We start from the raw sequence: 24014 nt of genomic DNA on the forward strand, positions 1-24014 counted from the left end.
TTTAAACATTTTAAGTTTGGGTGAAAGTCTACAAAGCAAATTAGTTTCCCATTCAGTAATTTATACGCATTTTATTTCATGACGTTAGTTACAATCCCTTCAGTGTAACAGCACTCTTCCCACTTCCTCCCTGGGTTCCCTGTTTCCATTTGTCCATCTTTCCTGCCCCTTCCTGCCTTCTAAACATTGTTTTTGGACACATGCTGCGCTTTTGGTCTGAATGGTTGATTGTTGTGAGGAGCACATTCTTCACAGGTGTTATTGTTTACTTTATAGACCTATTTGGCTAAACGGTAATCTTCAGAAGTGGGTTCACATCCAGGTTTGAAAAGTATTTAGGGTATAGTCTCGGAATGTTGACTGTTTTTTGTTTGTGTGCTTTTGTCTATAAAGGTACGGGAACCTGACAAGCCCACACTATGAAGAAGATGGAAACCAAACTTCATCAGAATCCAAGACAGTGATTAGGAAGTGAGTATATCTTTTCTCTGCAGTATAAATGCTCAGTCAAGACTTAATATTTTAAGGGGGCATTGTTTAGTAGAATTTTATTTATTCCTTTGGAATGTTGCTATGGTTTTTTCACATAGTGTTTAAGAACATAGCTATTTCTTGACTATCTAACGATACTCATCTATTCATCCAGTAAAAGTGTATTGAGCACTCATGCCAGGCAGTGTGCCAAGGAATACAGCACTGAACAAACATACATAAGTCCCAAGAAAAGCATTTTAACAGAAAGACACAAAGGATACATGCAAAAAAAGTGAAGAAGGATGAAGCAGTATAAGAGGGCTAGGTCATAGGGGGGAGTGTGTCTTCACATGACGTGCCAGCAGTGCACACTGGAGCAGAGACCCAAAGCAGTTGTGGATTCAGCTTTGTGTATATTTGCAGGAAGAGCATTCAGGCAAAGAGAATAGTAATGGAAAAAGTTTTAAGGCAGAACAGTGTTTGAGAAATATTAGGGAAGTGGATGTGGTTGGAGAAGAGTAAGTTCCTAGGAGATGAGGTCTACAAAGGAAGAGCTCAGATTAGGTGGGGCCTTCTTGAAGGCCTTGGGAAGGGTATGGAATTTTACTGTGAAAAAGATAAGAAGCATTTACAGGATTTTGAGGAGAGCAACGCTATGACCTGACTTATTTTTAAAAAAGGTTTCTCTGGCTTTGTGTGGAATTTAGATTGTGCCAGTGAGGGTGGGAGCAAACGAGGGAGTAGAGAACTCAGTTAGGAAGCACTTACAAGGGTCCAGGCAAGAGATGATGATAGCATGGACTCAAGTAGTAACAGTGTAGAGAGAAAAAGGAGGCATGGATGCTTCCAAGGTTTGTGGCTTGAGTAACTGATAAAAAGGAACCGTAGCTTTCAGAGGGAAAGAAGACTAGTGGTGGGGCAGGCTTTGCTGGGGAGAAGGATAGTAATTTAGTCTTGGACATATTAATTTTAAGGCAATTGGATACATGAGTTAAGATTTCAGGGAGAGGGTTGGACTAGTATAAATTTTGGAGCTCTTAGTTTGTACATGATTTTAAAGCCTTGGATTGGATGTGATCTCCTAGGGAGTAAATATTGATAGGGAAAAGCTTGGTTCAAAGACTAAGCCTTGAGTCTTTCCAGTGTGTAGAGTCAGGAAAATAGAGGATCACACAGGAGACTGGGAAGGAACAGCCAGTAAGGGAAGAGAAGAAAGAAGTTATGTCCAAGAAGAGGAGTGAAGAAATACTTTGGGCAGAGAGTGACCAGCTATACCTAATGCCACCCATAGATCAAGAGAGAAGGTTCTGGGAAGTGTTCACTGGCGTTTTCAATGTGGGGATCCTGGTGGTTCTTGACAAGTGCAGTTTTGGTGGTTAGAGGTAGGGACAAAAAGTCTAAAAACACTCTGGAGAAGTTTTGCTGTGGAAAAAGGGAAACGAGATGGAGGATGATCTGTGGGCAAGGGAGGTGTGTTTGTGTGTGTGTGTGTTTAAATGGTGTTTTCTAAAAAGGGTGCCTGAAACCACTAGTGTTAACTATTCATCTGGGGCCAAATGTCGGGGGTTAGGGAGGTCCTATGAAATTCTTAACCCTTTAAAGGATTTACTCATGGTCTCTTGCTTCAGGAGCCAGGGAGGAAGCAAAGGTCAGAATATTGGCTATCTTTAGATTCCGTGTAGCTTTATAATTTTATTTGATGGGCTATAACTTTCCAGAAAATCAGACAAATGTAGATATTTGAATCCCAAATGCAAGTCATAGTGATAAGAACAATTACTTTATTCCTTCAAGGACTTGGAGAAGACCTCTTAGAGGAAGTGGCATTTGAGTTGGGCATTGAAGTATGGTAAAGATTTTGGTGGTAGAGCAGTCCAGGAAGAGGCAACAGTGTGATAAAATCAGGAAAATTCAGGGTGCATGGCATTTTGGGAAATAGTTTTTAATTGCTGTGACTGCTTCATAGTGTACATATTGGGTGAGAGGAGTTGATGGAGCTAAAGCTAGAGAGTTAGATTGGAGGTACATCATGAAGAGGTTTCATTACTTACAAGACACTTTAGACTTCATCTGGTATGTGGTAAGGAGTCAGTTATAAAGAAGTCTTACCGGAGGGAAATTAAAATAAATAAGGAAGGAAGGAAGGAAGAGAAGAAGAGAGGAAGAGAGGAAAGAAGGAAGAGAAAAAAACCCAACAACCAAACCCGTTGCTCTCAAGTCAGTTCCAGCTCATATAGACCCCTATAGGACAAAGTAGAACTGCCAGGCTGTAATCTTTATGGAAGCAGACTGCCATGTCTTTCTTCCAAGTAGCAGCTGGTAGGTTTGAACCATTGACTTTTTGGTTATCAGCCAAGCACTTAACCACTGAGCCTTGTTACTTAAAGTGTGGTGTATGGACCAGCAGCATCGGCCTCACCTGGGAGCTTGTTAGAAATCTTAGGCTCCATCCCAGACAAGATGTATTAGAATCTGCATTTTAACATGATCCTCAAATGATTCCTATGCAGTTTCAAGTATGAAAGCCCTAAGATTAGGGGTTTTTGTTTTTTACGTTTGTTTATTCATGAAGACTCACTGAAGTAATTTTTTAAAAAGCCCTTTTTATAATGTGCTAAATTAAAACTTAGACAAAAGAAGAAATATTTTAAGAATTGAGTGGCCAGTTCAGCAAGGGTGACCTAGACCTGTGACCAGATTCAGAAATAAGCATGTTCTGAGCTTTGGTAGGACAGTGGTTAAGCACTTGGCTGCTCACCAAAAGGTCAGCGGTTTGAGCCCACCCGCTGCTCTGCAGGAGAAAGATGGGGTAGTCTGCTTCTGTAAAGAATTACGGTTTTGGAAACGCTATAGGGCAGTTCTGCTGTGTCCTATAGGGTTACTATGAGTCAAAATTGGCTCATTGGCATTTTTTTTTTTTTTTTAATCTACATGTTTTGGAACTAAGTCAGATCCAGAGGTATTTATTACTCAGCTAGCTATCTGAACACTCTGAGGAGAGTGACAATCTGAAAAATATCCAGGGTGTTTTTTGTTTCCCAGTGGGTGTCTTGAGATTAAATAGATTTTTAGGAAATAGCAGTTAAGAAAATTGATTGTACTCTGAATGTGAAAAGTCCTGTTCATTATTTTAAAAGGCCATTATAAAACTTGATTCAGATTCATTGTGCACCAGGAACACTAATGTGGGTGTAACTCCAGGATAAGCTATTTTAAAGGGTTTACAGTTTTTAAAGCATATGAGGCATTAACAAAGAGCTTCACATAGAATTCCCTTGAGGGGCCCATCATCGGGGACAATGGTCCTTTCCCAAAGCCTTACAGTGAATTGGTGGAAAGTTCTTGACCCTTTTTCTCAGACTGAGTTCCTTTTTAAAAATTTATGTCTGATGAAAATATGCCACTTTGTCTTATAATGGGTTGCTCTGTCCTACAAATTCAGGAATGTGAAAATCCCTTTCTCTGCTGACCTCTTTCTTCATTGTACTTCTCTTTCTTCTGTCCTCTCTGTCTTTTTTTTCCTTTCTCTCAGTTGTCCTTTCATTATTTCTCACCTTACTTTACTATTATCCTTTTCTGAAGTTACCTTTCTCCTGATGATTTCTGTGACTAGATATGATCACTACTTTGTTGTTTTGAGAAGAAATCCAGGGAAACACCATTGCCCGCTTCCTAGGCCTTTGGCATCTGATTTATAACAATGGTTGAAGGCTTGCCCATGACCATTTGATATGTAGGAGGTGTGGCTGTGTCGTGATTCTCAGTGGATAATGTTTTACACCTCTCCCAGGGGACATTTTTGGTAATGTGGAGAAATTTTGGTTGCCTCACCTGGTGGGATGGGGGCGAGGGCTGTTACTGACATCTAGTGGATAGAGGTCAGATGTTGTTGTTGTTGTATTAGGTCCCATGGAGCTGGAGCCAATTCATAACGATCCTGTGTACAACAGAACGTAACTGTATCTAGTCCTGCACCATCCTCACAGTCGTTGCCATGCTTGAACACATCATTGTAGCCATTGTTGTCAGTCCATCTCGTTGATGGTCTTCTCCTTTGTTGCTGACCTTCTGCTTTGCCCAGCATGGTATCTTTCTCTAGGAACTGGTCCCTTCTAGCAACATGACCAAAGTATGAGAGACAAGTCTGGTCATTTTTTTGCTTCTAATGGGCATTCTGGCTATACTTCCTCCAAGACAGGTTTGTTTGTTCTAGCAGTCTGTGGTACATTTAATATTCTTCTTCAGCATGATTCAAATACATCAATTCTTCTATGATCTTCCATATTCGTTGTCCAACTCTCACATGCATATGAGAACATTGAAAATACCATGGCTTGGGTCAGGTACACTTTAGTCTTCAAAGTGACATCTTTAATCTTAAACGCTTTCAAGAGGTCTTTTGCAGCAGATTTGCTCAATGCAAATACATCATTTGATTTCCTGACCACTGCTTCCATAGGCATTGATTGTGGATTCAACTAAAATGAAAAACCAAGGATGCTGCTAAACATTCTACAGTGCACAAAACAGTTCCTTACAACAAAGATTTATTCCCTGCAGAATGTCAGTAGTGCTGAGGTAAGAACCCCTGCGATGTGGTGATGATGCTGCAGCCCTCAAATAAAAACTGACTTGACTTTATGAATATCTAAATAGGTATTCACAGGATACATTTTGAAATGTATTTATTTCATGTCCCTTTTTATATAATTGTTGTTGTTGTTAAGTGCCATCGAGTCATTTCCGACTCATAGCGACCCCGTGCACAGCCGAACGAAACACTGCCCGATCCCGCGCCAGCCCCACAATCCCTGCTATACTTGAGCCCATCATTGCAGCCACCGTGTCAATCCATCTCGTTGAAGGCCTCCCCCTCTTTCGTTGACCCTCCACCCTACCAAGCATGACATCCTTCTCCAGGGAATGGTCCCTTCTGACAACATGACCAAAATAGGTGAGACGAAGTCTGGCCATTCTTGCTTCCAAGGAGCATTTTGGCTGCACTTCCTCCAGGACAGATCTGTTAGTTCTTTTAGCAGTCCATGGTACTTTTAGTATAATATAATATATTTCAGTATATATAATTTTATATAATTAGGTGAATCAAATGCTGAGATGATCAGGCGCCAGTCACATGGAGGGGGACAGGCCCTGGACAAGGAGCCTAGAGAATTGATTTTAGCTCCTTCTCTGTCCCTCTGTCATGTAATAGTCATATGACTTTGAGTTAGTCACATCCCCTGTCCTTAGTCTCAGTTGCTTCATCTCAAAAATGAGTAGAAGATAGGATCTCTGAGTCCTTTCAAATTCAGTGATATCTAGGATAAGTTTAGTTATGTCTTTCTTCATCTCTTTTGAAATGACAGTGAATATCAGAAACAGAGATATGATCTAAATATTATATTGAATGTTTGAGAAGTACCTTCAGCTACTCTCCTATGTTGAAGAACTGTATAACCAGTTTTGATAACATAGCAAAAAATCAAACCAAACTCACTGCCACTGAGTCGATTCCAACTCATTGTGACCCTCATTTGATAACATAGGAAGGAAAAAAAAAAAAAAAAGACAGCTTCTTTGATTTGCTTGTTATTATTCATAACATCACAACTGCTCACTAGAGTCATAAACATAGACCTGAGTTTAAGCATTGTCTTGTAGAGATACTGCAGGGAGTGACCACATGCACATTCCTTTGCTGTGAATCTCTTCTCTTGTGATTTCAGGTGGGAAGCAGACAACAGGAATTCAATGACATTCTAAGAAGTAAACATCCTGTTTGAGGGCAGATGTCCTCAGTTTTGTAGATTGGGGATGGGGGTTGGAAATCACTATTGAATTTAACCATGAACAGAAAAATGGCCAAATATTGTTTGGTTTTTCATTTTTTGCTGTAAAGCACAGAATAAGCCTTATATTTTATACAGACTCCCAAATACTAAGTTACCAGTCTTTCCTGTATTCCTGAATATGGATCCAATCAACCTTTCAGATAAAATGCTTCTATTTAATATCTTTCATTTAGGATGAAGGATTGGTTTCTGGTGTCTTGGATCACAACTGTCTAGTGTTCTTCATTCATTTAAAAAAGTAGCCCATTTTCAGTGACTCCCACGTGCAGAGCATTTGTAAGTCTAGTCCCAAGTATGCCTGGTTCAGGCTTGCACGATATCAAGAACCTTTAAAGCTATCTGGCTAAAACAACAGCCTTTCAGTTGCAAAGAATTCAACTTACAGTGCTTCTGGATGTTGGGATCTTCACCAAATAGTCATTTCTGGTGTCAGTGCTAGACTTTACTTATATGATAAAATGTAGCATGTTTATTTCTAGGCCCCCTAAACTTGCACTATTTGTGAATCAGGGAACCTACTTCCTTTGACAGAAGAAAACACCTCTCTCTGCCCACTTTCATTCCATCTGTGCCCTTTTCCTATTTCCTACTGACATTTTTATGAGATAAAATGCTGTCTTTTTAGAATATTAAGTCTGAACCAAATAGAAAAAGGAAACTTTTCCTACAGCAAATTTATTTTAATCGTTGAATTCAGAAGTGAAGAGAACGTGAGGAAGAACTATTAAACATACAAGGAGCTCTGGTGGCATAGCGCCTAAGGCATTTGACTGCTAACTAGAAGGTTGTTGATTCAAACCCATCAGCCACTCTTCAGAAGGAAGACTGGGCAATCTACTTCTATAAGGATTTACCACCTTGGAAACCCAGAGGGGGTCACTGTGAGTTGGAATCGACTCAACAGCAGTGAGTTTGACTCTTCCTTTTCTGAAATGTGCCTGAGATTATAATATCTGTATGCACTCAAAAACCAAACTTGTTGCCATTTAGTCAATTCCAACTCATAGTGCCCCTATAGAACAGAGTAGAACAACTGCCCCCTAACGTTTCCAAAGCTGTAAATCTTTATGGAAGCAGACTGTCTCATCTTTTTCCCTCAGAGCAGCTGGTGGGTTCAGACCACTGACATTTTGGTTAGCACTTAACCACTGCACCACCAGGGTTCCTTTAATGACTGTTATACTGTTGATCTAGCTTGTGTCTCCTTCTTTGCATTTGTGTCTCATCACTTCCTTTCTGGAATGCCAAGTTTTGTCTTCTCAAACTCTTTACCATAAAACCAAAAAAACCAAACTCACCGCCATCGGGTAGGATCCGACTCATAGCAACCCCTCCTTGGGTTTTCGAGGTGGTAAATCTTTATGGAAGTAGATTGGCCTGTCTTCCTTCCATGGAGTGGCTGGTGGGTTTGAACCTCAAGCCTTCTGGTTAGCAGTCAAATGTCTTAGGCACTACACCACCAGAGCTCCTTTCTGCTTGCAGTTCCACACATTCAAATGATACGAATGTCTTTCTTGTAATGTTTTCCCAGAAGCTGTAAATAGTGACATCAGATTTTGATCACTAGTAAAGGATCAAGTCTATTCCGACTCGTAGTGACCCCTCCTTGGGTTTCCAAGGAGGTATCTCTAGGGAAGTAGATTGGCCAGTCTTCCTTCTGGGGAGAGGCTGATGGGTTTGAACTGCCAGACTTCTGGTTAGCAGTCAAATGCCTTAGGCACTATGCCACCAGCGCGCCTATGTAAATAATGGTAATCCAAAACATTGGACACAGTTTAAAGAAATAGGAGATGAGTTACCAAAAAGAAAAAAAAAAAAAAAGCTGGCTGTAATTCTTTAATGCCTACAGACTTTACAGTGGAAAAGTATTTAAAAATCTTCCAGAGAGTTTGCAGTCAATATACATTCCAGCAAATTCACATACCCTAAAAAGGCAATGGGAATTAATCTGAGTGGTTGTAGCAAAAGTGAGAGAAAAGGAGGAGGGCTGAAAAGCAGAGCAGAAATAAGATTTAAAAACCCCAACTTTAGAAGAACTAGAGGCAATAATGTAAAAGGAATTTTTAGAAAAGGTAAAACAAAACAGAAAAAAAATGGAGTAGTAATATGGCACATAAAAGAACCTCCTCGTACTGTCTTTAAAACACTGTTATTGGACAAAGAAAAATAGAAACTATAGTTTTAAAAGTCATTAAAAGTCTAAATCAAAATTGTGCATTTAAGGGAAGGTACAGAGTTCTCAAGTGAAATTGTTTTTCTAGTAATTAAAGAGGAGTGAAATATCTATAGTCATTGACTTAGTACTCTTCAGAAAACAAGGGAAAACAGTTACCTGAGCATCTCTTAGGGGTTTCTATCTATTAGGAAAGCTAAGAAGGTATATCACTTGCTTCACCCTGTGGCCTTATAGATGATGACAAAGGGAACATCACTGTTGCCACTGCCACTAGTTACATATGATGGAGCGTTTACTGTGTGCAAGGCATTCTGATCAGCACTTTTTTTTTTTTAATCTTTTTTTACAACACCAAATAGGCTGTGAGATATTGTCCTCATTTTATAGGTGTATAAATTGGGGCTTAGAGAAATTAGGCACTTTGTCTAACATCAAGTAGCCATTTAAGTGACAGGGCTGGTATTTGAACTCAGGTCCAAAACACTCCAAGACCTGGGCTTCTCACTGTTTTGCTTTTGGCCATCCAATTAAAACCTTTTCATGACCTGTAGTACTTAGAGTGTCCATCTCTATTTTCTTCCTCTGGGCTTTATTGGGAAGCATCTTTCCCACTGATTGTGCTACACCCGACAGGAAGGGACCTGCATAATTTTTTGAAATAGAAGAAATGAGCATGTGCCACTGTTTTTACAGAGTATTGTATGAGGTGGTGCATCCTGATATATCTTGTAGGGACATATGTGTCCCACCAACCTATAACAGAATCCAGAGGGAAATATATGTGTCAGAGGCCAATGAGACATATGCATTCCACCAATCCTACCCCTCATAGTCCTGAAGAACATATGCATCCTGCCAACCCTACCCCAGAATTTAGGGGTCCAGAGGGACATATGTGTCCCACTAGCCCTAAACCCCCAGAGTCCAGAGGGACATGCTCAGTTTAGATACACTTAGTGCTTCTGCATGCGTTCTATTAATGGGGAAAAAAATTAACAAAGAATTTAAAACAAAAAATAATTCAGCCATGAAAGAGTTATTAAAAAAAAAACAACACAAAAAACCTGTGATCTCAGATGCTTGTGATTCCCTGCACACACACATTTTCTCCCCATGTACCATAGTAAAACATTCATACAACAAAGAGGAAGTGGAAATATGAGCTGTTATTTTGTGGGGATTGCAGTCAATGTCATGAAACAAAATGTATATGAACTGCTGTAGGGAAAATGAATTTGCTCTGTAAACTTTCATCCAAATCACAATAAAAATGGAAAAAAAAAAAACCCACTTAAGACAAAAGTACATGAAGAACTAGATGATACTATCACTGTTGTGACTAATGTTTTAGATTCTTATATTCTGAGATCTTTTAATTTGGGATGATTCCCTTCAGTCTATGAGTTGATGGCTTATAACAACCACAACTGGCTGTTACTGTTACTAGGTGCTGTTGAGTTAGTTCTGACTTACTGTGACCCTGTGTACAACAGAATGAAACACTGCCTGGTCCTGCACCATCCTCACAGTCATTGCTGTGCTTGAGCCAATAGTTGTAGCCACTGTTTCAGTCCATCTCTTTGTGGGTCTTCCCATTTTTTGCTGACCCTCTACTTTAGCAATCTCTCAAGGATTGGGCCCTTCTGATAACATGACCAAAGTACGTGAGACAAAGTCTGTCCATTGTCATTTCTAAGGAGCATTCCGGCTGTACTTCTTCCAAGGCAGATTTGTTCATTCTTCTAGCAGTCTATGGTATATTCAATACTTTTTTCTTTTTTGTGGTCTTCTTTATTCATTGTCCAGCATATGAAACTCCCCCCCCTCCCAAAAAAAGGAGCTCTGTGGCATAGTGCCTAAGGCATTTGACTGCTAACCAGAAGGCTTGTGGTTCAAGCCCACTGACCATTCCTCGGAAGGAAGATTGGGCAGTCGACTTCTATAGTGATACCGCTTCGGCATATAAGGGAATTGTAAATACCATGGCTTGCGTCAGGTGCACCTTAGTCTTCAAAGTGACATCTCTGCTCTTTAACACTTTAAGGAGTTCTTTTGCTGTTGCTTTATTATTGCATGAACATCCTGAGCAAGCTTCCCAAACAGCTGTTAGAAATGTGGAAGTTAGACATGCTTCCTGGGGAAGGAGATGAGTGAAGCGTGTGAGGAAAGAAGAGGGAAGACCAAATTGGTCAGACCCATCGATCTGAATGCCTGCTTCCTGTTCTTGGTGTCTTATAACATCTGCCATTACCAACAGAAACTTCACTCTAATGGTGAATATGAGCACAAGCCTCAGTGATTTCCTTTTTTTTTTTACAAAAGGCCTATTTATGATATGAAAACTTCCTTTTTGGAATGTCAGGAATTAAGATTAATGAGTTATTGAGGCCTGTGAAAAATAATTTTGGTGAGCAGCAATGTCCCTTGCTGATAATAATAGCTAGAATTTATTGACAGCTTAGCAGCAACAGTCCCTTGTTAAATATTGTATATACTTTTAAAATTCGCCTAGTAACTCTATTTGTTATTATTTTATAGATGAGGAACTTGAGACATAGAGAGGTTAAGGAACCTGTCCAAGGTCACAGAGCTGGGGTTTAACCCTGACCTTAACCTCAACATGATGTAGCCTCTACTTCTTTGTCTCTGATAAGTATGAAAATATTTCTCTAAAGTACTTATTCATAGGCTTTATTTTTCAAATAGTATTAGAGTTACAGAAGAATTAAATCGCTAATAGAGTTCCCATATGCCTCCCACACATATGCCTCCCACACAGTTTCCATTATTACCATCTTACATTAGGGTGGTACATTTGTTACAATTAATGACCAACATTGATACATCATTATTAAAGTCAGTTTTTCAGATTTCCTTGGTTTTTTACCTAATGCCCTTTATCTGCTCCAGGATCCCATCCAGGATGCCACATTGCATTTAGTTGTCTTGTCTCCTTAGGCTTCTCTTGGCTGTGATGGTCTCAGACTTTCCTTGTTTCTGAAACCTTGACAGTTTTGAGGAGTACTGGTCAGATGTAGTGTAGGATGACTCCCTGTTGGCATTGTTTAGATGTTTTTCTCATAACTGGACTGGTTTTTTGGGTGTTTGGGAGGAATGTCACGGAAGTAAAGTGCCATTTCCATCACGTCATATTACATACTGTTAACATGGCTTATGGCTGTTCATATTCATCTAGATCACTACTTAAAGTAGTGTTTGCCAGGTTTCTTTACTGGAGGGTTATATGTATTTTTTCTTTTCTTTTCCATACTATACTCTCTGGAAGGAAGTCACTCTGTGTAGTCCACACTTAGGAAGTGGGGAGTTAATGCTCCCCCCCCTTTTGGGTGGGGTACTTACATAATTTATTGGGAATTCTTCTGCATGGGAGACTTGATTTTTCTTCCTCATTTAATTTATTCAATCATTTGCTTATATTGAAGTGGGTTCATGGATATTTATTTTTATGTTTTGGGTTATAGACCAATACTACTTTATTTTGTTGCTCAGATTGTTCCAGCTTTGGCATTGGTAGTACTTCAGTTGGTTCTTGTGTTGACATTTTGACATACTTCCATTTTTTTTCATAGGGAAGGGGCATTTTCTTACTTTCTGGCACTACAAGATGTTCCAAACTCATCTTGTATATTTCCCGTCATAGTCCTAGATTCAGCCATTTCGCAAAGGAACACTGGTTCCTTTTTTTATCGAGATTCAGCCATGGATTTAGAAACCAAGATCTGGGTATTAGGTATGTTCATTGCTACTAGAATTTCATTTCTTTTAGGCCTTCTCAGCTGAGAAAACAAGAAAATATATATGTGTATACTAACATGTATCAATAAATATTTCTAGTTATAAACATCTGTAACAATATTAAATTCTTATTAATTTCTTTATCAATTCTTAATGATATCTCCAACTCTAACCCATTACCACATGGATGAATCTAGCCATCTCCCCTTGTTTATATGAAAATTTCCAGTCCTCCAATAGAAACCTAGCTCCCATCATCCACTAACTACTTATTTAAACATCCAATTATAGTATACATATATGGCAATATCAGACTTGTTAACCCAGAATGCCTGGGAAACACATTTATCAAGTAGACTGGAGTGCTTATGTATAGTTCCACTGGCCTTTATTTAGTCTTACAGACTCTAATCCTTCAATAATAAAAACAGCTAATATTTTTTTGACCATTTTTTATGCTTAGGGATTCTTCTAAATATTTTACATGAATTATCTCTTATAGAACTCATAGCAACTCTATGAGGAAGGATCTATTATACTCATATTATAGATGAGGACGCTGAGGCATAAAAAAGTCAGATTATATTTAGTAAGCCACAGAACCAGGATCCTAGTTAATCTGACTCCAGAGACTGTACTCTTAGCTACATTGGCTATTCAAAAAAAAAAAAAAAAACTCACTGCCATCAAGTCGATTTGACTCATGGTGACCTCTCCTGGGGTTTCTGAGGTGGATTGCCCAGTCTTCCTTCTGAGGAGTGGCTGGTGGGTTTGAACCAGCAGCCTTCTGATTAGTAGTCAAATGCCTTAGGCCCTGTGCCACCAGAGCTCCCACTGCTCATGAAAAATAGGTGTTTATGATCCCTCTTAGTTTTTTTTTCTTTTTCTAATGGAATGCTGTCACTTACACACTGAATAAGGTTTGGTAATATGGGTTTAAATCTATGTATGATAAGCCAAAACCAAACCTACTGCCATCGAGTCAATTCTGACTCATAGATATCCTATAAGTCAAAGTAGAACTGCCCCATAGGGTTTCTAAGGCTATAAATCTTTACCGAAGCAGACTGCCTCATCTTTCTCCTGTGGAAGCAGCTGGTAGGTTCGAACCATGGACCTTTCGGTTAGTAGCTGAATGCTTTAACCACTGTACCACCAGATCTCCTTCTATGCACAAGAGTCCTCTTCAATTTCTGTAAATTTACCTTCAGATGCCAGGGCGAGTTGCCCTTGACACTGGGTAACTCGTTTTGGGATTATCTCCTACTCTGGGCCTTTTCCCACCCATATTCACTCTGTATTTCCACATATCTTCCCTATCGCAATCTTTTTCTTCTCCCTCCTTGCTTTAGAGTCTTTTCTTCCTCTTTTTAAACTGCCCTGTGGCCCTTCACTGGCCACACTGTCATATCCTTGCTCTCTGGTGCTTTGCTCTGTCTCTGGGTTTGTTTACATTTACTTCCTGGACCCTTCTTCATCCTCTTTCGTGTTTCCTTCCAGTGTTCTAATCCCTACTTACCTATAGTCAAGGTTTCGAGCCAGTTCTTTGTTCAGTCACAGCTGATGAAATGAAACTGGAATGGACCTGAATTTGTAAAATGTGGGTAAAGCAGAACAGTAACTGGAAAGGAAGAAATTATAGGGAAAAATTAATTTCCCTCTTAGGAAACAAGGGCAGTGGACATGTTGCATAGCAACCAAATATCTTGACTGGTAAAGTAAGAAACAATGGTGTCCTACTCAAAGATGGTGGCCAATGGCAATACATAGAATGTGTGTCACTCTCCACAGACCTGGTAATAATCCAATGCCCTGTATCAGCCTTCTGAAGGGGCTCACTGTGCCTCTTGTGAGTCTCCCATTCCAGGACTTTGACCTATAATTTTGTTCTGCTTCATCCAAATTTTAAAAATTCTGGTCTTTCTTGTTCTGAGTTCACTTCATCAGCCATGACTGAACTGACTCGAACCAGTTTGAAGCCCTGTGTGTAGTACTGAAAATGCACAATGGAAAGTACAAGAAAGCAATGCAAGATAACCTTGATCCATCTAGCTAATAACAGTGTCGTCTCAAGGCCTTTTCAGGGAAAAAATAAACTCTGCACCTTCCTTTGTTCTTTTTCATCAGAAATGCCATCTATTCCAAGGTCTCGGGGCAGTTTCTATCTGGCAACTTCCCTTAAACAGAGGAAAACCATCCTGTGGCTAGAACATGCTGGAAGGTCCAACTCAGAGGGAGTGTCAGTGTTCATTCTGCCTTTGTTCCCTGAGGGTAAAATATGTCAGCTCACACCTGTGGGGCTTGACAAATGCCATATGCCACATTACTTCAAAGGCCCAGCCTCTACATAAATCCTCTTACCTTTTTGTTATCTTTGTGAAGAAACAATCCCCTTCTTGAAGAATGGCCTAAAATAGAAAAACATTTTGCCACTTTTGAGAAATGGTTTTGTATTTTCTGTTGATGATAAAGTACAATTAATTATTCTTTCTTAAATAGATTCTAGGAAGGGAAACAAACAAACAAACAAAAAAAAACCTCACTGCCATCAAGTTGGTCCCAACTCATAGCAACCCCTCCTTGGATTTCCAAGGTGGTATCTCTACAGAAGTAGATTGCCCAGTCTGCCTTCCGAGGAGTGGCTGGTGGGTTTGAACTGCCAGCCTTCTGGTTAGCAGTCAAATGCCTTAGGCACTACACTACCAGTGCTCCAATTTACTACTTTTTTTTTTTTTTTTGATCGTTGTAATCCTCTTTTTTAGCTTTGAGGTTACACATTATGGGTGAGATGACTTCATATTTAGTAAAGTTTAATTATACATCTTATCAATTCTTAGAAGTATTTTTAAACTTATTGGGATTTTGATATGATTTAATACATTTACCTGAAATCTCTACATGCATTAAAAATCCGTGATTTGAACATAACGGCTGCCTAAATCCTTGCCGCAGATCTTACTGTGCATTGCATGCCTGAGGTGGCTAGAAGTTTTGCACTCTCTTCCTGTACTTCTGAACCAAGGTATCTGTCTAGTATCTTCTTGCCAGGTATTAATAAGTGTGATTTACGATTGGCTAGGAAAGAATATGAGTATAGCAAATTTTATTGTGCTCTATTCCTCCCCTTTCTATTTTTCAGATACAACTTCTTTAAGTTCCTTGAAAGTATTTCACTCTCTCACCTCAGATACTTTGCTGTTGCCCTGGAGTCTCTACCCAGCTAACTCCTAACAACAACAACAACAAAAACCAAACACACTGCTGTTGAGTTGGATCCGACTCATAGTGACCCCTTCTCCTTGGATTTCTGAGGCAGTGTCACTATGCAAGTAGATTGCCCAACCTTCCTTCTGAGGAGTGGTTGGTGGGTTTGAACCGCCCGCCTTCTAGTTAACCATCAAATGACTTAGGCACTACACCACCAGAGCTAACTCTTACTTATCCTTAAGGTCTCACTTTTAACATTGTTTCCTCAGGTATATCTTCCCTAAAGCTTGACCTGGTTAACTTCCTTTGAAGTTAAATGCTCTCATGAGACCCTTTTGTGCTATTCATCACACAAATACTTCATTTTTGTGAATCTGAAAAATAAAAGTACTCAGTATTAGTGAATTAATTCTACCCAGAGGTCTGTTTTCTTAGAAGGAAAGTCTTAGAAGCTTCATCAGTCAGTTCCTCACGTTGACACTGAGCATGTCCTCTTTCTGTTACAAACCATTGGAATAAATTGGGAAAAGGATCACGTACTATAAAGTTTCGCACAAAGTTGCCAAGAATGCCTGAGGTAGAAAACACAATCCTGGTTGTCTCCTGTGCTATCAGTTTTCAGTTCCTGCTCCTTGGCCACCTATCCAACCTACTTACTCAGATGCACCGTCTGTTGAGTCTGAGGAGTTTTCCTTTATAACCCACAGACGTCACTTTGGAAAAGGAAGTCATATACTGGCATACTGGCTTATTCTCTGAGTTTGGATTATGTCATGTCACAACTGTAATCTTTCCATTTTGTTTTGGAATTCACTTTTTCAGTCTTAACAAGTCATTTGAGAGTCGGCTCTTACAGCTTTTGTCACAGTTCAGTGCCCCTGCATTTGCCCAGGATCAGTCCCAGAGAGGATGCCTGGGAGGCGGGACCGCAGAGTGGGATGGGGGCATGTATGAATATGTACGCTTACAGTACATGCAATGTTTGTTCACAGAGATTGCCCGGAGTCATGCATGTTCTATCAGGGGTTGTATTCTGTGTTACTCTTTCTATGAAATGTGACAAATTCTTTGAGTTGATTTCCATAAGTGCTGATTGATTTTTTCTGAGTCATTTTACCTTTTTCAGTCCCTTTCTTCTGTGATTTATGGCAACTGGTTGTAAGACTGTTAAAAAATGACCTTTCTCTCCTGGTATCTCAAAATGTCTTTTTTGGCATTATATCATTGGAAACCATAACTGATCATTGTCAGGTAGATGAAGACAGGCCAGGGTCAGGGGGGTTCCTTGCTCCCTTGGTTAACAGCTAGCGTGAGGAACTGGATTTTCCTTCTCCGGGCCTCCTCTTCTTTTGTTCTGTGCACACAGCCAAGTAGCTTCCCTAGTCTAACTGCCATACCTTCCCTGTGAGTTTATGACTTCAAACAGGATTCCCCTTGGATAGTAAGGTTCTTTACATTCCCCCACTCTGTCCTAGCTAGGATATGGGTGAGATCTCAGGGACAGAGCCAGGAAAGGTAAGATAAGAAAGCCGTTAGCCACTCAGGGTTTTCTCTCTCATGGTTTTGTGATTTTGTTTTCCTTTTTGAAATCTTACAAGTGTCACATTTATATCTGCTGCTTAGTCTATCAAGAACGAAAAGTTTCTTCCCAGGACCGGCAAACATAAAGCTACTGTGAGCTCTGGGCACATGCCCAGGCTTTTCCAGAAAGGCCCTGGCATGCTGATTGGCACTCTGCTGATAGGGGGCAGGGGTCTGCAGCATGTTTTATTGTGCTGTTTGTGTATGTGTTTTTTTTTTTTTTTTTCCTTCTCCTGTTTCTTCTTCCTCCCCCCATCGTTCCTCTTTTGTGTGAAAGTGCTTTTTTTTCTGGCTAATTCATTGTCTGGATTTGTGGTGAACTTTCAAAATCTTAGGCTGTGGGAAGGTCATTGTCATAAAGGTTAAATGAGCAGGTTACCAGAGCTAGTTAAAAACAGCAGACTGAGGAGGACAAAATGGGTGCTCACAATGGACTAAGGTCTTTCTTTAGATCTTCCAAGGCTGCAACTTTCCATGGAAGTAAGTTCTACACAGTCTGCCCTACAGAGACTTACAAGTACACAGGGATGTGAACAAAGATACACCTTTTGTAATTATAATTGTGAAAACTTGAAAATAGCTTAAAATATTTGTCTATCAGTAGAAGAATTTTTATATTGATTACAGTGTGTCCACTCTATGTAACCATAAGAAATAATAAGGTAGATCTAGAAGTAGTATATAAATATACACACACATATATATAGTATATTTAATTCTAAGTATGTATATTTAAAATTAAATTCTACATGTGTATATTTAGAATTATATATAATATGTATGTTTAGAATTACATGTGTTTTTAGAATTATATACTTTTCTCCATCTCGACGGCATATAACAACAACAACACTTCTCTCTGTAGAAAAGTATAAAATATGTATATTTATAATTACATATAAAATATGTATATTTAGAATTTTACATTTTTCTCCATAGAAAAGTCTAGAAGGAGATACACGAGATTGTTAACAAAAGGTTATTAGAATGGGATTAGCAGGAAGTGGGAGCAGATGTTTTGCTTTTTCAGTTTATACTTACTTGTAGTATTTACTTTTTTTATCCCAAATAAGTAGTCAGTTGTATAATTTTAAAACTAACAATTATGAGTAGTAAAGGAGTAAATGATATGTTAATATCACTCTCTTTTACCAGTAATTTTGAATTTCTGTCCGGGTGTTCTTTTGTTACGAAATGCTGAGGCATCATTAGATTGCTTATCACATTGGCTGATACTTTTTTAATTTTTGTTGTCACCTCTCCGTATGTTTTTCTGTCAGTGTCATGGGAAGAGTATTCTGTCTTTGAAATACTAAGAAAGCCAGTGTGAAAGTCATGAGCAATAGTGTTAATTAGATTAATTCACCCCTCTTTTGAGGAGTGGAAAGCTGCTTGTTTTATCAGAGTCAGACTGATGGGTAAATAAACATCAGGTTTCCAGTGTTCTAGGCCAGCCCCCCATTGCCCACCACGGTTCTGGGCTCAGTGTTTATTAGGAAATAAGGGAAGCTCTGCATAGAAAAAGTCACATCCCTTATGAAAATCAAGTATTAGAATGTTCCATCATCATTTTATTTTTCAATTCATGATATTTGGTTTTGGTGAAGAAAGGAGAAATAATGAATGCTATGTGTGTGTCCTCAAAAGCAGAAGTTTATTGATTTCGTTGTACTTACATTTAAAATTAATTCTGGAAGCCCATACTCATCTTCTAGTGTTCTGGAAGGGAATTAAATCTTTATCATTTAATTTAATCTGTTATGGGCCGTTGAGTCATCTCTGACTCATAGTGACCCCTCCTTGGGTTTCCGAGGCTTATCACTACGGAAGTAGATTGTGCAATCTTCTTCTTCTGAGTGGGTTTGAACCGACAACCTTCTGGTTAGCAGTCATGTGGCTTAGGTACTGCTCCATCTAGACTAAAGATTTAGAGAACATTGAATTATTTCTTTTTTTAAAATAATTTTACTGAAATATAATGTATGTACAGTTAACTACACAAATAAAGTGACATGGGTCAATGCTTTTTTTTTGGGGGGGGTAGTGTTCCATCCCCTCCCCTCCCATCCCTGGTAGTGTTGAATTATCTCTGCCACTTTTAATTTCAACTTTTATTTCATGGTTTTATATCATCTATGTCAGATGTACATATGTGAATATTATAGTTCCAAATGCTTTAATGTCTGCAATAGCAAAATACAGTTAAGAAATTTATTTTCCTTCTGTTTGTACTTCAGTTCCAAAAGTTAAGTGTTAAATAAACTTTCATCATATTTATGCCTCCACTTCCTTGATGTGAAATCAGGAGATGTGAAATTTAGAGACTCCTGTGAAAGCCCAGCCTGCACATTTACATATATGGATAATAATGAATTTTGGCCTAGTTATAGTTTAAGTAAGTAACTTGGTTCATGTATAATCTGATAATAATTTTTAGATTTGCTAAAATATTTTTTTCCTGCTGAGAAATTTTGGTCAGCTAGTTCGTTCTTTGGCTAAGATGAGGTGTTACATCTATGTTGATGAGACGTGCATTGATTATAGTTCCTGTCTTCTCCAGCCACCATTGTGGATGAATATGACTTGTCTATAGAGCGAGCAATCCAGCCACTTCTCAGAAGGAGGGTTGGGCAATCCTACTTCCGTAGTGATACTGCCTCGGAAACCCAAGGAGGGGTCGCTATGAGTCGGGGCTGACTCGATGGCACATAATGACAACATAGAGAGAGCAAAGTTCTTTTCCATAGAACACAGCCTAGCTTGTACCTGACCCAAGGGTGTCTGCAAAGTAGTCTTTGAATATGATATATAGAATAATAGCACTTAAAACATTTTATCCTTGTTATCATTCAGCTCTTTGTTCTTGCCTCTTGAGTGAGAGGTTGCCTCTAACCTAAAAACAAACATGCTCAAGTTACTAGTAACATGTCTGGAGGGAGCTGTGCACACAGTGACCCTGTATTTTTCTTTGCTCTGAGACCTTGTTTCACCCAGGATGGACCCTGTGTGACTTTCAGAGCCTTCAGGGAAAATCGCCTTTGAGATGGATTTGCTCATCAAGCTTTTCTCCACTTAACTGTCTTTCAAAGACCTAACTCATCTTCCATACTATTCCTCAAACACAAAACATGGTCCCTCTAGGAATCTGAGAAACAAAAGGATAATTTTGTGAGAACATTTTTGATGCTCATGCAGAAACCCTGGTGAATTTTATAAAATTAAATTTATGTAGTTATGTTTTCTAAACCCAGGTACTTCCTTTCATCAGATAGATTTATGGCCTGATGGCAATCAGTTAGGAGGTCTGGTGGCATAGTGCCTAAAGCATTTGACTGCTAACCAGAAGCCTGGTGGGTTTGAACCACCAGCTACTACTCAGAAGGAAGATTGGGCAATCGACTTTCGTAGTCATACTGCCTCGGAAACCCAAGCAGAGGTCTCTATGAGTCGACTCGATGGCAGTGAGTTTGGTTTTTTGGTTTTGACAATCAGTTATTTTCTAAAATATCAGTATGGTGGATTTTGTGGTCTCTAATTTGAACAAATTCCGAATTGGAAACCTCATTATTCAGTTGTGTACAGATTGCTTTGAGATTGCCACAAGACTTAGAAATCTTTTGCTGTATGTGTTTTTCTGCCATGCATGCGTTTTTCCAAAGTTTTTTTTTTAAAAAAACCCTAAAACATTATCAGCCCCACCACACCCTCCCTGCTCCTTTCAAAACCACCACTTAAAATAATTATGTGCAATAGGCTTGTTTTCAAGTGCCTTAATTTCATTGACATTGCCAAGGACCGTTGGACAAATTATCTGTTGACCACCTGCTCTCGTTTTCCTGGAGCCTGCCTTGGATTGGCCATATCCAGGACTTGCTTTGAGTCCCCACAGCCAGTTTGCAATGATTCTCCATTTCTCTTAGTGCAATCGCCTCAATCCTGAGGGCCTGGCTTGACCAGTGTGCTGAAGACTTCCGAGAGCCCCCTCACTTCCCTTGCTTGCAGAAACTGTTGGATTATCTCAAACGGATGATGCCGGGCTCTGACCCAGAGAGAAGAGCACAAAATCTCCTAGAACAGTTTCAGAAGCAAGAAGTGGAAACTGACAGTGAGTACTTGATTGTTCTCAGGGAAGAAGCTAGATTCTGATCTCTGACCTCCTGTACTTGTTCTCCCTGTCCTTGTTGACTAAGAAACCTTATTTTCTTCAGAAACCAAGCTGCTAGAGGATTGGGGTGGGTGTAAAGTTCTCATGGCTAACCACAGAGTCTTAAAATTTTAGAGCAAAGAAGGGGATTTTCAAGATCACTTAGTTGCTTCCCTCATTTTACAGATGAGAAAACTGTGGGTCAGAGAAGTTAAGTGGTCTTCCAGGGCTTCTATTACCACAGAGAAGAAGTCTCGTTGATGATTTTTTTTTAACCTTCCCTTGCCAACATGTGCCATATTAGGTGGATTTGCTTTTTTAATGTCTAATGGCTGCAACTTTTATTAAATGAAAATCCACCACAAATGACATGGTCCCTCTTTAGCAGCCAAGGAATGAAATCCAGTTCTGTTCCTGTCTTCACACAAACAGAAAAGGTATTTCTTCTTCCACATAGAAAAGCATCACTGTTATCTGTCCCCTGCCAGGGCAGATTATGGTTTATTTAATGTCTTTAATGGCCTCATTAAAGGAAGTTTCTGTGGCTGTTTTTTCCTGTTTGAGGAATCAACTGCCTGTTTTCAAGGACAAAGGAAGGGCCACCACTGCAGGTCTTGGGGTACTTGGAATTATCAGGGTTTGAAGAAAGCCAGAAAGAGGTTAGGACAGGCTCCCAGCATGACGTTTTATACCTCACTGGTGTGCTGAGTGATGGTTGCCATGGTGGTTGACCCACTTGGAGCTTCTGACAAGCGTTTCTCTGAAGTGATGCCTGATTGTCCCCAGTGAAGGAGAGGAAATGGTTCCCAAACACTGATAACGGAAGCTGCATCAGTGCCAAAGAAAATAACCTTAAACTCCAAATGGTACCTGTTGAATTTTTTAAGCATGGGGAACTAAAGAGGGAGAAATGCAATTGCATCTTTAGGAGCTGGCTGCCAAGTACTCTGTATCTCAGATGACTTCATCTGCCGGGAATGTTTGAATACCAGGGGCACTCCTCCAGCTGCCGGCCCTCAGCTCCCTTCAGGGCCTCCCCGCCTGTCTTTGTGCAGGAATGGAAAAGGCTGTGTCTGTGTCAGAGCCCAGCTCCCCCTTACCCCCACCCCCAGGCCTTTCCCTGGCTCTGAGCCTAATTGGGGAACTAGTGGGACCAGTCCTTCATTGTTTCCTACCCAGGGACTGGGAGGCAATGCTCATTTGGCAGGCTGCAGCAGGGACGAGGGGGACTACCTGACTTTGGGAAGGCTTTTAGGCAATACCCAAGAATGAATTTTTTCTAAGGTTGGAAAATTTTAATCAAAACTGTCTATAAACTGTTTATTAAATTCATGGGTCATTACTGAGTTTTAGGAGCTTGGTACTTATGTGCTGCTTCTACCTAGCTCTCTTACGTGATTTAAAAAGTAAATCTTTGCTTCAGGTTTTCACTTACTTAGTTCTGGTGGTGAAGTGCCTAAGGCATTTGACTACTAACCAGAAGGCTGGCGGTTCAAACCTCCCCCCCAGGCATTCCTCGAAGAAAGACTGGCCAATCTACTTTCTTAGCGACACCTGCCTCAGAAACCCAAGGAGGGGTCAGTATGAGTTGGGACCAACTCAATGGCAGTGAGTTTGGTTTTTGGTTTTTTATATCAGGGAGAGAGTCAAACCAAGAAGAGTGAATGCATGCACTGGGCCTCCTGAGGGAGACAGGACCATATAATCTTCAGGTAAAGTTACATTCTAGTGCATAGTAGGGCTACTGTGTATATGCTGAATGGATGAATAAATGAGAAGATCAAACCTTAGCACATACTTTCCTTGGTTAAAGTGCATTAGTCTCTGGATTGCAGAATGAGGGAAGAAATATATTTATCTAGTAGTTTAGTGCAGTGCCTAAGGCATTTGACTGCTAACCAGAGGGCTTGCGGTTCAAACCCACCAGCCACTCCTCGGAAGGAAGGTTGGGCAATCTACTTCTGTAGTGATATCGCCTCAGAAACCCAAGGAGGGGTCACTATGAGTTGGGTCTGACTCAACGGCACATAACAACAAGTAGTTAGCAAGAGGCATGAGAGGGCCATTCTGAACCGTTGTTTGGGATTTAAAATTTCTAATTCTTCTATGGAATGAGAGAATACCAGAGTTGTATGGAAGAAAAATGGTAAAATCAGATTTGTGTCATGAGCTGTTAGCTTCCTTTAGTTTGTGTAGGGCTCTGCTCCATATGTGGAGGCAGGATGTGATCCCCTTCTACCTTATCCAGTCACAACCCACCCCTATCCCTCTCAATATCTTTAATTCAGGGCTGAGAAGGCCATCCTTGGATCTTGTCCTTGTCCCGAGAGTAGGCAGGTGGTGCCACAACAGGAGGAGTGATGTAGAGTCCACTCTCAGCATCCTCTCCCCTGAGATAACTAAGAAAAGCACCCCCCCCCCGCACCTTGTTCCAAGATACCTAAAAGTCTTTTATTCTACAAAGAAAGAGAGAAAAGCCTTAAAAATACGAACATTCTGGGGGAATAATAACACGTTTTTTTAAAATTTATGCTAAGATAAAACCAAAGCAACTAGATTTTTCCCCCTGAGAACAGGTTTGACAGGAAAGAAAACTCACTATGAAGGGAGATGCGATTGGGAAATACTCGGAAAGGTTCCAGAGAAGGGAGGCTGGAGAATCAAGTTAAATTTCTTCTAATTCTACAGTCTTTCCAAATGGAAACCTGGGGTCCTATTCTATATTCCTTCAACTTTTTATTTGGACTCTTGGGAGTGATTTTCTCTCACTTATTCAGGCTATGTCCTATATACTTTGCTAATTGATGATCTTATCTATAATAAG

The 24014-nt window shown here is 39.9% G+C and overlaps 1 protein-coding gene across 1 annotated transcript in view; it reads left to right on the forward strand.

The window, feature by feature from the left end:
• RGL1 (ral guanine nucleotide dissociation stimulator like 1) overlaps positions 1 to 24014 on the forward strand; it is a 289687-nt gene that overhangs the window by 206206 nt on the left and 59467 nt on the right. The window contains exons 4-5 of the mRNA XM_007937674.1: positions 394 to 471; positions 20967 to 21151. Of these exons, the coding sequence (XP_007935865.1) occupies positions 394 to 471; positions 20967 to 21151 (263 nt within the window). The remainder of the gene's footprint in view (positions 1 to 393; positions 472 to 20966; positions 21152 to 24014) is intronic.

Source organism: Orycteropus afer, unplaced genomic scaffold (genome assembly GCF_000298275.1).
Source record: "Orycteropus afer afer isolate SDZICR_OR568_19922 unplaced genomic scaffold, OryAfe1.0 scaffold00043, whole genome shotgun sequence".
NCBI classification, from domain to species: Eukaryota; Metazoa; Chordata; class Mammalia; order Tubulidentata; family Orycteropodidae; genus Orycteropus; species Orycteropus afer.